Here is a 17,387-nt window from a genome sequence, read left to right on the forward strand (position 1 = left end):
CCGACCATGTACTCGCCCGTGATAAGCACCCCCCCCGTTTGCTCGTGCGACACGACATGACTCCCCCAGGCCTGGCTGGAGTCGCACGAGTAACATGTAGATGATGCAGCTCGCCTGCACTTGGGGGTGGTGGTTTCTCACGTTGTTTCAGAGGCTCGTTGCACGAGGTGGGCGGTGAAGGGGCACTTGGCTATCGGTGTGCGCCTTCTCGGTCGAGGACGGGAAAAGCAGGAGGGAGAAGAAACATGCTATTTGACTGTCTATTGTGGGGTCTCGGTGAGAATATGAGGTGACGAGATCTCCCAAATCTAACAATAACTTTTGTTGTTGTTGTTTGCTGTTGTTGCCCGAGTGCTGTTTTGGGAAGATTTTAATAAAGGTCGACGGTATCACCGAAGATACAAGCAAACAAACAATAATCGATTGATCCTTGCGGCTGGGAAGAGGCCATGTATTCTCTCGGCTTTGAACTGTCTATGAATGTATCGTCGTCGACGCCCCCTTTTTCCCATTACTGCTTCTTTCTTATTTAGGCATCTCCCCACCAACCATGACGATGCGCCCTTCGATCCGCGGCGCAATCGCCTTGGTCCAGTCAATCTCGAACTCGCCCTCCTTGAGCTCGTCGCCGCAGTGGCACTGGACGCCGGCGATGCGGCTCCACTTCCGGACGACGCGGCGCATGATCTGCAGCTCCTTGTCCAGGTCCTCGACCTCGTGCTCCGCCTCGTGATCGTCGCCTTCTTGGTCGCTGCTCTCGGCGTCCGACTCCTCGCGCATCCCCACGCTGGCGCGCCGCGACCGCAGCTTCTCGGGCGTCCAGTCGTCCCAGCCGCGCTTGTTGTTCTTGGTTGACGACTTCGCGTTGGGGCTCTGTGGGCCCGGCGCGATGTGCGGGTGCGACGTGCTGACCTTCTGCGACACGGCGTCCCAGTGGCGGTGGATGGCGTTGCCCCAGTTCTTCCACTTGCCCATGACGCGCAGCGACAGGAAGTACTGGCGCAGCATCATGGAGATGAGGATGCCGTTCTCCTCCGAGACGACCTCCTCGCACTCGCCGCCCTCGGACTCGATGAGCAGGCTGTCGTAGCCGTCCTTGCCGCGGCCCATGTACCCGCGCGTCACCAGCACGTACTTGCGCTCCATGTCGACGGGCTCCCCGCCGATGGTGGCCGAGACGATGCGCTCCCCCGCGGGCTTGCTGGAGTCGAAGGCGAACTGGATGTTGGACACCTGCGGGAACCGGCCCTCGAGCGCGGGGAACTGCGACACGCTGTTCTCGAGCGCCAGCCAGATGTTGCGCCCCGACGCCTTTATGACGACGACCGGGTCCTCGAACGGGAAGCAGTTCATGATGTCCTTCATCAGCAGCGGGCCCGGCACGTAGACCTGGTCGCCGCGGATGGTGCCCGATGCCATGATGCAGCAGTCGCCCGCGTAGTAGTGGCGCATGATGTCGCAGACGAAGTTGCCGAGGTTGCTCTCGCGCAGCCGCACGGTGCGGAAGCGCGCGTCGAGCGGCGCCGCCGTGTAGCCGACGGGCTTCTGCAGGGTGGCGTTGAGGCTGGACGTCAGCTTCTCGACCAGCTTGACCGTATCCTCGTGCTTGGGGATGGCCGAGGTGACGTCGCGCCGGACGACGTCGACGTCCCAGCGTTTGGAGTCGTCGGGCCGGCGCCGGGCCTCGAGGTACGACAGCTGCTTGAAGTCGGTGCCGGACCGGAGCACGTGGGTGCCCTTGATGAGCTTGTGGTTGTAGTAGTGGTCGTGGCCGCCGAGGATGATGTCGATGAGGCCGTCCGTCTGCTCGGCCAGCTTGTCGTCGTTGGGCTCGCGCATGTGCGTGATGGCGATGACGATCTCGGCGCCCTCCTCGCGCAGCTTCGGGACCAGCTCCTTGGCCGTCTCGGTGGCGGATTTGTAGATCAGGTTGGGCGGCAGACTGTTAATCGTTTGCAGCCACTCGCGCTCGCCCAGGCCGATGAGGCCGATCTTAATGCCATTGGACGAGGTGAGCATGTGCGTCCTCTTGCAGTTGCCAATGGGCACATTCTCCCCCAAAGCAGGATCCAAGATGTTGGCGACCAGCCATGGGAACTTGCACTTGGACGCCAGATAGCGGAACTGGCGCACCCCAAAGTCCAGGTCGTGATTCTATGACGGTCAGCACGGCTCAAAAACTACCAAGAGATTTCTCGTGAAGTAAACATACCCCAATGGCTGCAGCATCTGTTCCAATGTTGTTCAAGATGGGTACCATGTGAGTTCCTGCCGGTTTTGGTCAGCATGAGCGTTGGCTTGGGCGCCACAGGGGGAAGGTTCCAAGTAGCGGTGGGAAGCGAATGCAGGCCGTGCAGGGGGAACCATGCGTGAACTTGGGATCTACCTTTTGTGATTGAGCTCTCGAGACTTGGGTTAAATGCGTCGCCGGAAAACAGGGTGATCAGATCTGACTGTCCCTTGAACTTGTCGTCGTGCCGGTAGTGCTCCATCAGGGATATGAAGCGCGCGGCGCCGCCCACGGGCTCGGCCGAGGAGGCATCGATGTGGTAGACATCGTTGTAGTGCACCAGCCTCAAATCCGGGGGACCGTTGGAGTTGCCCGAACTGTATGTCTGCGACTCGTTGGGAGGGAGCTCTGTCTTTTCGCGCATGGTGAAGAGAGATATCAATGGATGTCCAAGGGAAGAATGCAGGTTGGGTAAATGTTTAAGGAGTTGGTGGACGGAATACAGAACGGGTGTGACAGTCGATCAAATCGGGGAAGCGAACTGGATTGCCCCGCCATAGACTTGGTTCTTACAGGGGGGCTACAGGGGCTACAGGGGCTACAGGGGGAGGGGCACGAAATGGACGGATGGCGGGGCAGTGCTGGCTGACGTTGGAAACCGACAACAATCTAGAACAGAGCATCAAGCCGAGACAGAGGCACACGCTGATCACTGAAATGCAGCTTGACAGCTCATCAATGCATCAGCGATGTGTTTTGCATAGACACGCAAAGACGACATGAACTAACGCGACGGGCTGGCGAATGGAAAACGACCTGACCGACTTTTAGAACGCTGGCAATTGCTATGGTGGGGTAAAAGAACATTTCTTGCAACCAACGGCTTCCATCCAAAAAGCCACCATAGCCTAGAGACTAGCACGGGGGAGAGCAAGACCAAACAGACCAATCAAGGCTCGCCGGGCCAGATGGAATCGGCCAGGTCGCGCACCAGCTTGAGCTTGGCCACCATGTCGTCGCGCGTGACCGAGTTGCCGAGGTGGTGGCTCGCGAAGCCGCACTGGGGGCTGACGGCGAGCCTCTTGAGCGCCTCGTCGCGCGTCTGGCCCGCGCCGGCCGCGACGACGTCGGCGGCCTCGTAGACGCGCTCCTTCAGCATCGCGAGGTCCTCGAGCTCGGGGAACTTGCTGGTGATGACCCCCCAGGACGACGTTCTTGTGCTTGGGCAGGTGCTTCAGCGGCTCGAACGTGCCCGCCCGCGCCGTGTCGTACTCGAGGAAGTACGTGTCGGCGCTGATGCCGTTGAACAGCTTGGTCGCGATGCGGTCGTACCCGCCCTCGCTGAAGTGCTTGCTGTACGCGAAGTTGCCGCGGCACAGGTGGATGCCCACGTGCATGTCGGCCGGCCGCCCGCTGAGGCAGTCGTTGTACAGCTTGACGTACGAGTCCAGCAGCGCCTCGGCGTCCTCGCCGTCCTCCTTGAAGCCCGCCAGCATCTTCTCGGAGCAGAAGTCTGAAGAGGAAGCGATATGTTAGCCTTCACAACAGCACTAGGCGTCGATTGACTTGGACTCACAGGCAAGGTTGGGGTCGTCGATGGTGACGTTGCGGCATCCTGCGTCGTACAGCGTCTTGAGCTCGGCCTGGTAGGCGGCCGCGATGTCGGCAAAGTACTCGGCGTCGTTGGCGTACACCTCCTTGGGGTACGCCTTGCCCTTCTTGTATCGCAGGTGGTACCACTCGGGCGCCGCCAGCGTGATCTTCAGCTCCCGGACGCGGTCCGCGGGCACCAGCTTCTTCAAGTACTCCCAGTCGGCCATGTACGAGGAGCCGACGTGCTTGATCTTGCCCGTGCACACGATGGTCTCGCCGGGCTTGTGGCCCGTCTCCGCTATAGGCCGTAGTCAGAATAGAGCTTCCCGATTCCCGCATCATATCCGCTCAACTTACTGAAAGCCGCCGTGTCCGGCACGTAGAGACGGAACATGTCCCAGTCCGGGTTGGGAATCTCCTCGAAGCCCTCGAGGTTGGGGAAGAAGGTGCCCCAGAACTGGTGTCGGCGGTACTCTCCGTCGCCGATGGCATGGAAGCCGAGGTCCAGCTGCACCTTGACGATCTCATCGATGGCTTTGTCCTCGAGGTCGTGGAGCTCCTTGTCCTGGACAATCTCCAGAGCTTTGGCGTTGTCCAGGGCGATACGCTTATCCGTGATCTCCTTGGGCCGGAGAAGGGAGCCCAGGTGCTCCGCTCGGAAGGGAGGGCGCTGCTTGTTGGTCGCCATGGCTTAGCTGAGTGAAATGAAATGAATGCCGGCGAGTCTCGGTAAGAAGTGAAGGTGTTGTGTGGTGTTCTATGGTGGGCTAGCTCTTTCCTAGTGTGTTGAGAAGGAGGACCAACTGGAAACCAGCCATGGCAGACATACAAGGACAGCACCTTCTTATCACTTGAATCTGGCAAATCCCTATCACCGCTGCCACTGTGCCTCTCTCCGCACCACGATTCAACAAGTAGGGGGTTGCCACATTTTCTGTAGCATCATGACCCTGACACGTCGGAGGGAATCCCTCGTCCCGAGACGATCAGCTTGCAGTAGTCGGCAGTGGGGGCAAGAAAGGCTTGAGGGGTAGGTTGCAAGCCTCCGGGTAGTTGGCAAGGCTTCATAATGTCTTGCAAAGACATGCCTTGTCAAGGCATAGCTTTTCTCGGCTACTGGGGAGATGCTTTTTCGGTTGGATCTCCAGGGTGGCATCGTTCCTTTCGGGGAAGATGGACCAGTCGCAGTCCTTGCGGAAATCCCACCTGCCTCCTAGTCGTCAGCTAACTGGCACCCAGCTCCAATTATTTTACTCCAATGCTTTCTGCAATGCCCTCTTCCTATAGGACTAGCGCCGTACACCCCGCACGCCTAGGCTATTACCAACGGCTGACTGGGCGCGTCTTCGGCAGAATTTCATCGTGGTATGAAGAATGACATGGCAACCTACACTCGGGCAGGGATGTAACCGCCAGTCTATGCAAAGTCATTTATATGAAAGATGAAGAAGGTTCCGAGTCTCGGTCCCTGCAAGCCAGAGCGGCACAGATCAGTGACGGCGGGCGGGATATTTTCCCGAGTTCTGCTGTTCGCCCACTTCTGACGTCATTTCCGTCGACTCTCTGAGAATACAAACAATGCAAACGACATTGGTGTTCGAGTACATTGCGCTGTCGCAGGAACAGTAGGAGCAGTAGGATTGGAGCTCAGACACGACAGGCCAAAACCACGTGCTGCGCGCATCATTAACTTTCGCCTGGCTGTGTGCTTCAATCCAGTTGCCTGTATTTCCACATAACCTCGTCGAGTAAAACGCGTCTAGATGGCAAATGAATTTCAGTCTGACTAGAGAATATATCAATTGATTCGCTGTTTAGACTTGTCCAGAATACCAAAAAGAAATTGCCCCGTCACGGCATTTGACAAAAGCAATGGACCGTCTCCCACGGGAAATCCTCGCCGAGCTTCTCGAGTTCCTCGCCGGCCCGGCCCCATCCGAGCGCCGCCTGCACGAACAGCCCAGCCACGACCTGCTGCAGAGCGACGTCGTCCCCCTCAAGTGCGCGTCGCGGGTCAGCCGGCTGTGGCGGGCCCTGGCGCTGCCCATCCTGTTCCGCAACGTGCTGTGGCAGCCGGTGCTCTCGTCGCTGGACGCCGCGGGCGGCCTGTGTCCCGCCCCCTTGCTGCGCTTCCTGCGGCGCCACGGGCTGCAGCGCCAGGTCGTCACCTTCACCCTACTGGCCGACTACGCCGAGCAGGGCGTCGAGCCGTCCCGCGTCGCCTACCAGATCCACCCCGCCGACCTTGAGGCCATGTGGGACCAGCTGTTCGCCGTCGTCGACCCGCTGCGCTTCACCATCATGGCCCCGCCGACGACGCTGGCCGCCTTCCTCAGCCGCATGCTGTTTCTCGACGACGCGTGGTCCTTCAACATCCCGTACCACATCCTTTCGCTCGCACGCTCTCGCCGGTCGCCTCCCTCGAGCAGCGAAAGCCCCAGCCCCCCAAGCCCGGGATCGAGCAGTGGTCCGCCGCCCCCAACCACGGCGGCCCGGCCGCCACCACCCTCCTACCAGGGCGCCGTGCCCGCGCCCCCGTGCCCCTTCCTCACCCTGCGCCCGTGGACGTCGATCCTGCTGAACGAAGGCTCGTCGATCCGGGCCTACTCGACGTACGAGTTCTTCCTGCGGTCGCCGCCGTCGATGCTGAGCGCGCTGCTAGGGACGGGCGAGTACCCGAACAACACGCCGCTGCTGCCGGGGACCGTGGTCGACTTCAACTACATCGCCATCTTCCCGCTGTCGACGCACGTCGGCCAGCTGCTGCTCAGCCTGCCGCGCGTCGACCGGCTGTTCGTGCGCTTCACGCCGCAGCCGGGCAACCGCATCCTCGAGGACCGCGGCGCCCTGCGCCACGTCGACATGGCCGACCTGTGGATGGAGCGGTCCAGCGCGTTCCGCCACCTGTTCCAGCACCTCTTCCGCCCCGTCGCCGACAACGGCGGCGGCGTGGTCGGCAGCCGCAACTGGGCCGGCCTCAACGTCTTCGAGATCGGCGAGGCCGACGACAAGGAGGTCTGGGGGCTGACTGATGCCTACGTCGCGGGGAGCGAGGACTGGATGGCGGAGCGCGACGGGCTTTTGGTGCGCGTCGACGAGGACGGGAATCCGAAGGCGCCGGGCGGGGCGGTCGTGCCTCATCATGCTCCTGCTCGCGAGGATCCAGTGAAGGGGGTTTTTGCGATATCGCCCAACTACTACTTTCAGCCTGTCTGGTGAACATTCTGGTGTGAGAGGGATTTAGCATACATCAGAGCATCTCCCATTTCAAGGACTTTATGGATATTAATTTATGTCCACCAGACCTTTTAATACTGCTACGTTGATAGCGAGAACTGCAAGATAGAGTCTAATGACTCATACACAGATGTGCCTGCGCTCCTGGCGACTCTTTCCCTTCAATTTCATCTCACCCACCCCCTCTCTACTCGACAGCCTCCCGCTAAGCCAGTGCAGCGCATATGCCATCGTAGCTGTAGAAGAAGTCCGCATTGGACTCCATGCTCTCCGTGATCGAGAGCCTGGCGTGGGTGTCTCGTGTCCGCGCCACGGCGCTCTCCGCGCGGGGCCGGCGGACGCTCTCGATGCGGCGCAGGAGGGCGGGGACGTCTTCGCGGCGCGTCCCCTCTTCGGAGTTCAATAGCCGAAAGCCCTCGGCGTCCTCGATGCTCATGTTGGCCCCCTGGCCCTGCAGCGGCGTCATGGCGTGGGCGGCGTCGCCGATCAGCATGGCGCGGCCCCGCGTCCAGGTGGGCAGGGGCTCCAAATCTTGCAGCTCCCAGGTCTTCACTTCGGCCGCCGCCCTGAATATGCGACATTTTCCGCATCGATCAGCATTTCACGCGACGAGGACAGATATAATTATCATATCGGTACAATTTTTCCACTTACCCGAGAATCCGCCTCAGCCCCTCGTCCCACCCGAAGTACTCGAGCATCTTGTCGCGGTCGCCGTCGGCGTGCCACGACTCGGTGGTGCTCCGGGAGGAGGTCTGCGTCACCAGGATGCACGAGAAGTTGAAGCCCGTGTGGTTGCGAAACGGGTAGGTCGTCGCGAAGCGGCGGCTGCCCTCGGGGCCGTGGACGAAGACCTGTGCGTTGCGCGGCTCCCACCAGGGCGGCGGGGCCAGGTCGCCCAGGGCCCGGTTCGCCTCGTCAAGCGAGACGGCCACCCGGTACACTGAGAGGCCCGTCTTTTTGGCCTGCGGGCAGCCTTCGCCCGCGATGGTGGAGCGAAGGCGCGAGTGGATCCCGTCGGCGACTGTGGGCGCGGCGGGTTAGATGGTCTCGCCTGTCCAGCTTCGCAGAGGTCGATGCGGGGATATGCAAAGTAGCCGAGATGATCTCGTCTGCGAACTTACCTATAACAACGTCGCCCGCCGCCGTCGATCCATCGCTCAAAGTCACCACGCCCTCCTCGGGGTCCAGGCCCACGACCGCGTTGTTATACACCATGACGGCCGGGGCACCCGCGATGCCCAGCTCGACGGACGGCGCGGTCGCCAGCCGCAGCAGCTCGTCGCGGAGGTCGGAGCGCTTCTGGGCGAACATGTCGGCGCCGTAGCGGTCGGCGAGCCGCATGTCGGCGACGCGCTCGGTGGGCTTGTTGTCCCCGTCGAACAGGCCGAAGCGGCGGATGGGCACGGCGCCGACGCGCGCCGCGTCCCACCCCAGCGTCCGCATGATCTTGGCCCCGTTGCTGCCCAGCACGATGCCCTGCCCGCCCGTCGCGACCGAGGCGTCGCCCCGCTCGTACACGGTCACGGCGTGGTGCGGGCGCAGGACGCGCGCGGCCGTCAGGCCTGCGAGGCCGGAGCCGACGATGAGCACTTTCAGCTTGCTGGTGTCGGTGCTAGGACTAGCCATTTTCTGCTGCGAGTCTTCTTGTTCGGATGGTTCTGTGTTGGGAAAGGTATATAAAGCTACAGAGAGGCCTTTTCAATCGTGGCGCCGGTGCTGAATCTCCTTGTCGTTGGTGGATCTAGGATTGTAGGACTCGCTCCGTCGCTGGAGATTTCCAGATCTCCGTTGGAAGGATGGCTTACTCTTTCCGCAACCAGGTCTACCTACCGCACAGTTGCAGATATGCAATGCGACGGCGGGGTACGCTGAAGGCTGTGTGATACATCAGTAAACCGTCTTACTTGCCAAAAGCTCCATATTATGTATCGCAGAGTCGATCACCCGCTCAATAATGTTTCCGTAATGCATAGAATGTCTAGATAAACTATGTTGTGCCAGCTAAATCTAGCATCGTGGTGTTGCTCTCAAAGTAAACAGCGATGACGTCCCTAGGATGCAGCCGATTGAGGGGCGATGGCCTCTCCGTCTGTCTTGGTTATCAATCTGTACGTGCTCAGCAACCCATCAACATCATGTTGCGATCGCATTGCCCCATCATCGCCATTGTTGGGCTCACGACCTCGCGCGGGCGAAGGGTGGTCCAGAATGACCAACCAAACCCGAACCATGGCACCAGCACCATCTCCGATGCGTGGGCATCGGTAGGGGCGGATGTGATATTGTTCAGGGGCTGCCGGTTGACGTATGGGTCTGCGTCTAAGCGAATTGAGCTATGGTCTAGCTGATGCATAACAATAAAAGTAGGATGGCACATTAGTTTTCGAGTAATGCCTGCGGGCTTCCAATTTTAGCAGCAATCTATCTCAAAGGCCGCAAGATCTCAGTCCCTAGATTGCTCCAACACGCCATACTGGAACAGGCCTTCCGGAGTGATGGTGTGGGATTGGCGTGAAATCCACACAGTCACTCAACCTCCAACATCATCACCAGTTCTGACCAAAATTAGCTCAAGATGAAGTTTAGTAAATATCGGGGAATATCTCAAATCCCCGCGATCAATGAGTACTAGTCACGCACCAATTTAGCCTAAAGTGCCTGCTCTCCTGTAGGGGATTAGCATGGATGCTGCGGCATCACTTCCACACATCCCGTTGCCCATGTCATGCCAATTCGGCACGTTAGCCTTCGTTCCTCTTGGTCACCTGAAAGAGGCGTCGAAGTGTAGCTGAATGCAGATAATTAGAATCACGAGAAGAGTGACTTCTAGGTCCGAAGGTTCCGTCAATCAGAGGAGAAGGTAGCAGTCATGGCGGCGCTCGCTTGTGGATTCCCGGCCCAGTGGGTGCAACAACGGCAGTCCAGCTTCCGGACCGGATCGAGAAGATACCAAGATAAAGCACCAAGCCAGCCGCCACTGGCTCCCACGCAAGTGGCCAAGCCAATGCCAAGTGAAAATATATAACGGTGGACGCCCCTCGCCGCTGCTTGGTACTCTCGATGTAGGGAAAACAAGCAACAGCCAAGACGGCAAATCACTCCATCGCTGCAGATCACCCAAGATCCATCATGCTGTCCCACGCTGCGCTCCTTGGCCTGTTGGCTGCCGGAGCTGCTGCGTTCCCCTTCAACGTCACGGAGATGACGGGCGATCTGGTGTCTCGGCAGTCCATCAGCAACAGCCAGACCGGCACCAACAATGGATACTACTACTCTTTCTGGTAAGCCCCGGCTCACACACCACGGCCCGTCCAGCTTTTCGGGTCGACCAACGACAAAAATGATTTGCTAACGAACCCCATCTCTGGCGTGTGTGCAGGAACGCGGGTGGCGGCAACGTGCAGTACACCAACAAGGCGGGCGGCGAGTACAGCGTGTCGTGGCAGAACTGCAACAACTTCGTCGGCGGCAAAGGCTGGAACCCGGGCAGCAGCCACACCATCACGTACTCGGGCTCCTTCAACGCGGGGTCGAACGGGTACCTGTCGCTGTACGGGTGGACCAAGAGCCCGCTGGTGGAGTACTACATCCTGGAGAACTTCGGGCCGTACAACCCGGGCAGCGGCGGGCAGCACAAGGGCAGCTTCACGTCGGACGGGGCGACGTACGACATCTACGAGAGCCAGCGCGTAAACGAGCCGTCCATCGAGGGCACGTCGACCTTCAACCAGTACTGGTCGATCCGCTCGAGCAAGCGCACCGCCGGCACCATCACCATCGCCAACCACTTCGCCGCCTGGGCCAAGCAGGGCATGAACCTCGGCGCCCACGACTACCAGATCCTCGCCACCGAGGGCTACCAGAGCTCCGGCTCCTCCGACATCACCCTCAGCGCCGGCGGCAGCTCCGGCGGCGGCGACAACGGCGGCGGCTCGAGCCCCAGCCCCACCACCCAGCCGGGAACCTCCGAGCCGACGAGCCCGCCCAGCGGCAACGTGAGTGCTTTACCCCGTGGTCTGGAGTTCCCTTTCTAGTTTCGCTAACGCGTCGATACAGTGCGGAGCCATGTGGGCTCAATGCGGAGGCCAAGGATGGTCGTAAGTCGTTTGTTTTCTTTTTCCTCGGCATTCTGGATCAGAGCTCTGTACTAATGAATCTCTGCAGGGGCGCGACGTGCTGTTCCCAAGGAACTTGCCAGGCTTCCAACGAATGTAAGTTGACTTCCAGCACAGCTTCTAGAATCCCACGACTGACTCGCTTGTTCCACAAGACTACTCCCAGTGTCGCTAGACCCTGTCTGTCAAGGGAATATTGTACGCCAGCAAAGTCTCAGGGGCGGGCCGAACCCCTGAGCTTATATCAGTTGACTGCTTTCAATAAGACGACTTATTCGTGCACCTTTTCCCTTTTTTGGACAATGTCTCGCATTCCACTTCCCATTGCGAAGACATGGTTTCGCTGAAGTTCCCATGCCCCGGCATTTGCAGCACCAGGAAATTCCCATCACCTAGCGTAGATGCCGTACTCCAACATAGTAGCTCTGAACTTCTGCTATCTCCTCACTCTACTATATGCGCCAGCTAAGAGCTAGCCAGCTGCCTATAATATGCCGTGTGCAAGTGACTGTAACCTCAAGGTGACATCCGCTCGGGAGTTGTTGCACCTACAATTGGTCGCCATGCATAGACGAGACATACATGATCACTGCATACAGCTAAAGTACGAACACAGCATGTTGGCGAGGGGTCACCTCGGCTTGGCGCTGCTGTGGCCAAACAAAACGTCGAGTCGGCGGCAATCTCGCGTCGCTTTGCAGTGCTGTTCGTAAATGTCGCTGTTAGACACGATGCGTGTTGGAGAAGTGATAATGCATGTTTTTCGCATCGTAACGAAATGCCAATCGAAATCGAGGACGTAACATGCAGGCTAACCTCTCCCCAAATAAGGCGAAGGACCTTCTGACTCGCATACAGGGAGGTGTGACTTCGGCGACACACACTTTCCTTAGATGCAAGAGACGAGATACCCGGAAACACAGATCTGTCACTATATAATGTGGTGTGGCACCCCTTACCGAGTTCCAGACGATGATACTTCGCAATGCCCGAGCTGCAATACCGTTCCGACATGGACGCCCAAAAGGACAACAGAGCCGAGAGGGTCGAGCGCGTCGTGGAGAAAAGGCACATTGATGGCACCGTCGACCTGGTCTCAGCTAAAGTCATCGGTGGTGAAGTGGAAAACCTACCAGCGGGCTACTTCCGCAGCCCGCAGTTCATTGGCACAGTCGTGGTAAGCAAGTAAACATCGACGTCCCGCCTATCCATTCACTCTATTACACGATCTTGTGAGATCCCCCGCCCCTCTCAAAACTTCCCCGTCGCCCTTGATATAATAACAACGCTTGGTTCACTCATGTCACTACACTTGCATAGGCAACATGCACGGGCAGCATCTGCGCCTACCTGAGCTGGGTGATGCCGGCCAACACGCTGAGCCTGATCGACGCGGACCTGGGCCCGTCGCCCGACATCGGCTGGGTGGGCACGGCGTACCTGCTGGGCAACGGCATCGGCTTTCTGCTGGTGGGCCGGCTGAGCGACATCTTCGGCCGCCGCTGGATGGTGCTGGGGTGCAACGGGCTCAGCGCCCTGGGCTGCGTCGTCGGCGCCGCGGCCCCCTCGGTCGGCGCCCTCGTCGCCGCCACCCTGCTCAACGGCTTCGCCGCCGCGGGCCAGCTGTCGCACCAGGTCGTCCTGGGCGAGCTCGTGCCCAACCGGCTGCGCGGTCCCATCGTGACCGTCGTGTTCCTGTCGTCGCTGCCTTTCGCCGTCTTCGGCCCCGCCATCGCGCGCCTCTTCATCTTGAACACGTCGTCGCCGTCGTCGTCGGCGGACCAAAAGCCAAGTCGCGTGGGCGGCTGGCGCTGGTCCTTCTACCTCGGCATCATCTTCTCCGTCGTCACCGTCGCCCTCTACGCCGTCTTCTACCACCCGCCGCGCTACGAGCAGCTGCACGTGCGCGGCCGCACCAAGCGGCAGCAGCTCCGCGCCCTCGACTTCGGCGGCCTGGCCCTGTTCACGGCGGGCATGACGCTGTTTCTGGTCGGGCTGTCGTGGGGCGGCAGCGCGTACCCCTGGCGTAGCGCGCCCGTGCTGGGGACGCTGGTGACGGGCGTCGCGACGCTGGTGGCCTTCGGCCTCTACGAGCAGTTCGTCATGCACAACGGCGGCATCATGCCGCCGCGCATCTTCCGCAACGTCGGGTACCTCGCCGTCGTCATGATCGCCACGCTCAGCTCCATGGTCTACTTCTCGCTGACGGTGCTGTGGCCGACGCTGATCGGCCGCGTCTTCGGCGCGGGGGTGCTCGAGGTGGGCTGGCAGTCGAGCGTCGTGGGCGGCGGCGTGCTGCTGGGCCAGACGCTGGGCGGGCTGGCCATCTCGTTCGTGCCGCGGGTGAAGCTGCAGGCCGTCGGCGCGTCCGTGTGCGCCGCGGGCTTCATCGCGGGCCTCGCGGGAGTGCTGACCAACCACACGGGCGTGATTACGCTGGGCGTCTTCGCCACCGTCGCCGTCGGCTTCAACGAGAACATCGCCTTCCCGGGCGTCACGCTGCTCTTCGACGCCTGCGACATCGGCCTCGCCGCGGGCGCCCTGGCCTCGATCCGCTCCATGGGCGGCGCCGTCGCCCAGGCCCTCTACGTCTCCGTCCTCAACACGCAGGTGGCCGCGCGGCTGGCGGCCGACGTCGGGCCCGCCGCGGTGCGCGCGGGGCTTCCCGAGTCGTCGCTGGCCGCTCTGTTTGCGGCGATCAAAGCGGCGGACGACGGCCTCGCCGGGGTGCCCGGCGCCTCCCGCGAGGTGGCGGCGGCGGTGGCGCGGCAGGTCCGGGACAGCTACGTGGCGAGCTTCAGGGTGGTGTTCTTGGCGACCATCCCATTTGGGTTCTTGTTGGTGCTGTTCGCTTGCTTCGTGCCGAATATGGAGAAGTATCTGACGGGGAACGTGGCGCGGCGGCTTCAGAGAAAGGATGCGGAAGGGGGGTCCACCAGCAATAGCGATTAGAATAGGGGCCTAGATTGGACGAATCAGTTGCCATGATGCCAACAAAGCCTCGATATTCGCTCCCATGGACGTAAGTTCTGCTTCGGGCATTGACCTGAAATGATTGCCTAGCATGCACAACAGGCTCGGCTCTACGTCCGAAGCCAGGGGCGGGGTGCGGAGAGCGTGTCTTTGACTGCGGGGAAGGAGTCGTATTAGGCAATTATACCAGAGACCTTCACAGTAGGTTGCCAAGGGTGAACAGTACCATAGCCGATCCAATCGGATAGTGCTTTTGAGGTGACGCTGGCTGCCATATAAAGTCATGAGTATGATCAGTTCTCGAAAGCAGAGGCCTTTCGTAGAACTCAGGTCAAAGTCATACCATCTCCCCTCAACCCCTGAGCAATTGCAATACGCGCCATACTACCATGGCCACCGCCGAGAAGCCGACCGAAATCACCTTCAGCAATGATGTGGTGAAAGTATCACTTCACGTGGACGAAGATGGAAGCGTGTATTTCCAAGACATATTACCTGCAGGTGCACCTCCTCGGACTCAGGGCACTGCCCATTTCGCTAGCTCGGCAACCCCTCTCTGCGAAGTCCGCCTCAGCGGCGAGGGAAACTCGCAGAGCAAGACTTCCAAGGCACTTGTCGGGAGCTATGTCGGAACACGACTTAAGTACAAATCCAGTTCCATATCCCACCAGGTCGGGCAAAAAGTACTCGACGTGACACTTCACGACGAACAGACTGGGATCGCCGTAACATGCCACCTCACCCTCTTTGATGGAATTTCAGTCCTGCGGTCAAGCACGACGATCCATAATGAGGGGAAGAAAGATGTTGTCGTGACGCAGATTTCTTCTCTTGTGATAGGGGGCTCACCAGATCCAATGAATGGTGGTCAGAGTTTACCGTGTCTTCTGCGACCAACACTTGGTTCCGGGAGGCGCAGTGGCATGAAAGATCTCTCCCTGACGTGGGTCTCGATGATGTTGGAGTCTACCAACTTGACCAAGGGCATCTAGCCCCTATGTCTATATTCAACGAGTCGAATAGGGGTACCTTCTCCACCCAGGGTCACCTGCCCATCGGCATGCTCAAACGCCGCGACAATGCCGAAACGTGGCTCTGGCAGGTTGAGAACAATGGCTCCTGGAAGTGGGAGCTCGGCGACTGGAAGGACGATATCTACCTCGCATTGAGCGGCCCAGACTCCAACGACCACGACTGGCGACAGAAGCTCTCCCCAGGGGAGACGTTCACCAGCGTCACGGCGGCCGTATGCCACCTCTTTGGCGACGCCGACGCCGCGTTCGGAGCGCTGACGCAGTACCGACGCCGCATCCGCCGAGACCACCCAGACCACCAGCACCTCCCCGTCATCTTCAACGACTACATGAACTGCCTGATGGGCGACCCGACCGACGAGAAGATCCTGGCCCTCATCGAGCCCGTGGCCCGGTCGGGCGCCGAGTACTTCGTCATCGACGCGGGCTGGTACGCCGACGACAACGACTGGTGGGACGACGTGGGCGCCTGGGAGCCGTCGGCGAAGCGGTTCCCCATGGGCTTCGGAAGCCTGCTGGACAGAATCCGCGCCGCGGGCCTGCAGCCGGGGCTGTGGCTCGAGGCCGAGGTGATCGGGACGCGCAGCGCGGAGGCCGACGCCCTGCCGCCCGAGGCCTACTTCCAGCGCGACGGCGCGCGCGTCGTCGAGAAGAACCGGTTCCAGCTCGACTTCCGGCACGCGGCGGTGGTGGCGCGCATGGACGGCGTCGTGGACCGGCTGGTGGCGACGTACGGGGTGCGCTACTTCAAGTTCGACTACAACATCGAGGTGACGCAGGGCACCGACGTCGACTGCAGCAGCGCCGGCGCGGGGCAGCTGGGGCACAACCGCGCCTATCTGGGCTGGGTGGCGGGGCTGCTGGACCGGCACCCGGGCTTGGTGATCGAGAACTGCAGCAGCGGGGCGCAGCGCATGGACGACGCCATGAACGCCGTGCACACGCTGCAGTCGACGAGCGACCAGCAGGACCCCGTGCGGTACGCCGCCATCGCCGCCGCCATCCACACCGCCGTCGCGCCGGAGCAGGCCGCGACCTGGGCGTATCCGCAGCCCGGCTGGGACGACGAGACGAACGCGCTCACCGTCGTCAACGCCCTGATCAGCGGCCGCGTCCACCTCAGCGGCCGCCTCGACCTGCTCGCGCCCCGCCAGCTCGACCTCGTCTGTCGCGGCATGCATGTCTACAAGGAGATGCGCCGCGACATCGCCGCGGCCGTGCCCTTCTGGCCGCTGGGCTTCGCCAAGTGGCATGACGATTGGCTGGCGGCGGGTCTGCGCGTCGTCGATGGCGGCGGTGATGGGTCCGGAGGAGAAAGGGGTGCGGGAAAGTGCTACTTGGCGGTTTGGCGTCGTGGCGGCCAAGAATCGTGCGAGCTGCCGATTTCCTTCATCATGGGTTCTAAGGATGTTGCGATCTCGTTGCTCTATCCGGAGATGCCAGGGACGAAGCTGGAAGTTGCAGGGTCCGGTCTGCGTGCTACAATTCCCTCCAAGATTGGGGCCAGACTGTTTTCTATCAGCTGGAGTTAGACATGTCTCCTCCTTTTGCTGTTGCGGTTACTTCATGATCCGCCAGATGGGCTCACTCGTTGCTAGGGGGTTTTCATTTTCAGGACATCTTTATGGTACAATACTGAATGCATTATCGATATCAATCTTGTAGCTTCCGAAATGCTTTGGGTATCTATAAGATTAGTTCATTAAAGTGGTGAGTGAACACAAACGGATTACAACTGCCCATCCAAACACATTAGCGACTGGATCCAGGAGGCCGCCTAAGCCCCAACGAAGGACGGCGCGGGTAATCTGAACTTTGACAGCGACCTCAGAGAGCGACAGAGATTACTGCTAGGGACCGTTAGTTCTTTCTAGTACCATGGCATATGTATTCACCCAAGTCTAGACCGGCATCTCATGACGTCAACTCGGTCCCCAAGACATGCGTTGATTGGCACAAGCGAATCCCAAAGTCCAGTCAGAAGCAAAGACCGAGAAAACAGCGAGCGTCTTTCCTGCTGACAAATGGAGATGAAATGAGAAAGCTTGTCTACTTGGGACGAGAGCTTACAGCCTGTTCGCGGAAACCATATGCAGGGTAAGAGTTACTATTTGTGGCCAACGACTGCAATACGAAGAGAATGGACTAAGCTCGGTCGCAAGTCCATCCCCTCTCGGGCGCTATCCCATGTTCCTCGTGCAG

General features: G+C 60.1%; 7 protein-coding genes across 7 annotated transcripts; 4 read left to right on the top strand and 3 right to left on the bottom strand.

Moving 5' to 3' along the window:
• Window positions 1–525: 525 nt before the first annotated feature.
• On the bottom strand, window positions 526–2,654 carry PG998_012889 (uncharacterized protein; the record flags this gene model as incomplete). Its single annotated transcript, XM_066879705.1, has 3 exons — window positions 526–2,154; window positions 2,213–2,268; window positions 2,387–2,654. The coding sequence occupies 3 exons, from the start codon at window positions 2,652–2,654 to the stop codon at window positions 526–528; spliced, it is 1,953 nt and encodes a 650-aa protein (XP_066726089.1).
• Window positions 2,655–3,179: 525 nt separating this feature from the next.
• On the bottom strand, window positions 3,180–4,511 carry PG998_012890 (uncharacterized protein; the record flags this gene model as incomplete). Its single annotated transcript, XM_066879706.1, has 4 exons — window positions 3,180–3,413; window positions 3,442–3,743; window positions 3,807–4,121; window positions 4,181–4,511. 4 exons carry the CDS (start codon window positions 4,509–4,511, stop codon window positions 3,180–3,182), a joined length of 1,182 nt encoding a protein of 393 aa, XP_066726090.1.
• A 1,184-nt stretch (window positions 4,512–5,695) lies between these two features.
• On the top strand, window positions 5,696–7,042 carry PG998_012891 (uncharacterized protein; the record flags this gene model as incomplete). Its single annotated transcript, XM_066879707.1, has 1 exon — window positions 5,696–7,042. One exon carries the CDS (start codon window positions 5,696–5,698, stop codon window positions 7,040–7,042), a length of 1,347 nt encoding a protein of 448 aa, XP_066726091.1.
• A 223-nt stretch (window positions 7,043–7,265) lies between these two features.
• PG998_012892 (FAD binding domain protein) lies at window positions 7,266–8,689 on the bottom strand (the record flags this gene model as incomplete). Its single annotated transcript, XM_066879708.1, has 3 exons — window positions 7,266–7,626; window positions 7,715–8,084; window positions 8,185–8,689. 3 exons carry the CDS (start codon window positions 8,687–8,689, stop codon window positions 7,266–7,268), a joined length of 1,236 nt encoding a protein of 411 aa, XP_066726092.1.
• Window positions 8,690–10,192: 1,503 nt separating this feature from the next.
• PG998_012893 (endo-1-4-beta-xylanase) lies at window positions 10,193–11,097 on the top strand (the record flags this gene model as incomplete). The annotated part of the gene is made up of 2 exons (XM_066879709.1): window positions 10,193–10,344; window positions 10,443–11,097. The coding sequence occupies 2 exons, from the start codon at window positions 10,193–10,195 to the stop codon at window positions 11,095–11,097; spliced, it is 807 nt and encodes a 268-aa protein (XP_066726093.1).
• A 1,066-nt stretch (window positions 11,098–12,163) lies between these two features.
• On the top strand, window positions 12,164–14,130 carry PG998_012894 (uncharacterized protein; the record flags this gene model as incomplete). The annotated part of the gene is made up of 2 exons (XM_066879710.1): window positions 12,164–12,355; window positions 12,499–14,130. 2 exons carry the CDS (start codon window positions 12,164–12,166, stop codon window positions 14,128–14,130), a joined length of 1,824 nt encoding a protein of 607 aa, XP_066726094.1.
• A 410-nt stretch (window positions 14,131–14,540) lies between these two features.
• PG998_012895 (Melibiase subfamily) lies at window positions 14,541–16,717 on the top strand (the record flags this gene model as incomplete). The annotated part of the gene is made up of 2 exons (XM_066879711.1): window positions 14,541–14,920; window positions 14,992–16,717. 2 exons carry the CDS (start codon window positions 14,541–14,543, stop codon window positions 16,715–16,717), a joined length of 2,106 nt encoding a protein of 701 aa, XP_066726095.1.
• Window positions 16,718–17,387: the final 670 nt, after the last annotated feature.

Source organism: Apiospora kogelbergensis, assembly GCF_038363985.1.
Source record: "Apiospora kogelbergensis strain CBS 113332 chromosome Unknown utg000008l_segment0_segment0, whole genome shotgun sequence".
Taxonomy (NCBI): Eukaryota; Fungi; Ascomycota; class Sordariomycetes; order Amphisphaeriales; family Apiosporaceae; genus Apiospora; species Apiospora kogelbergensis.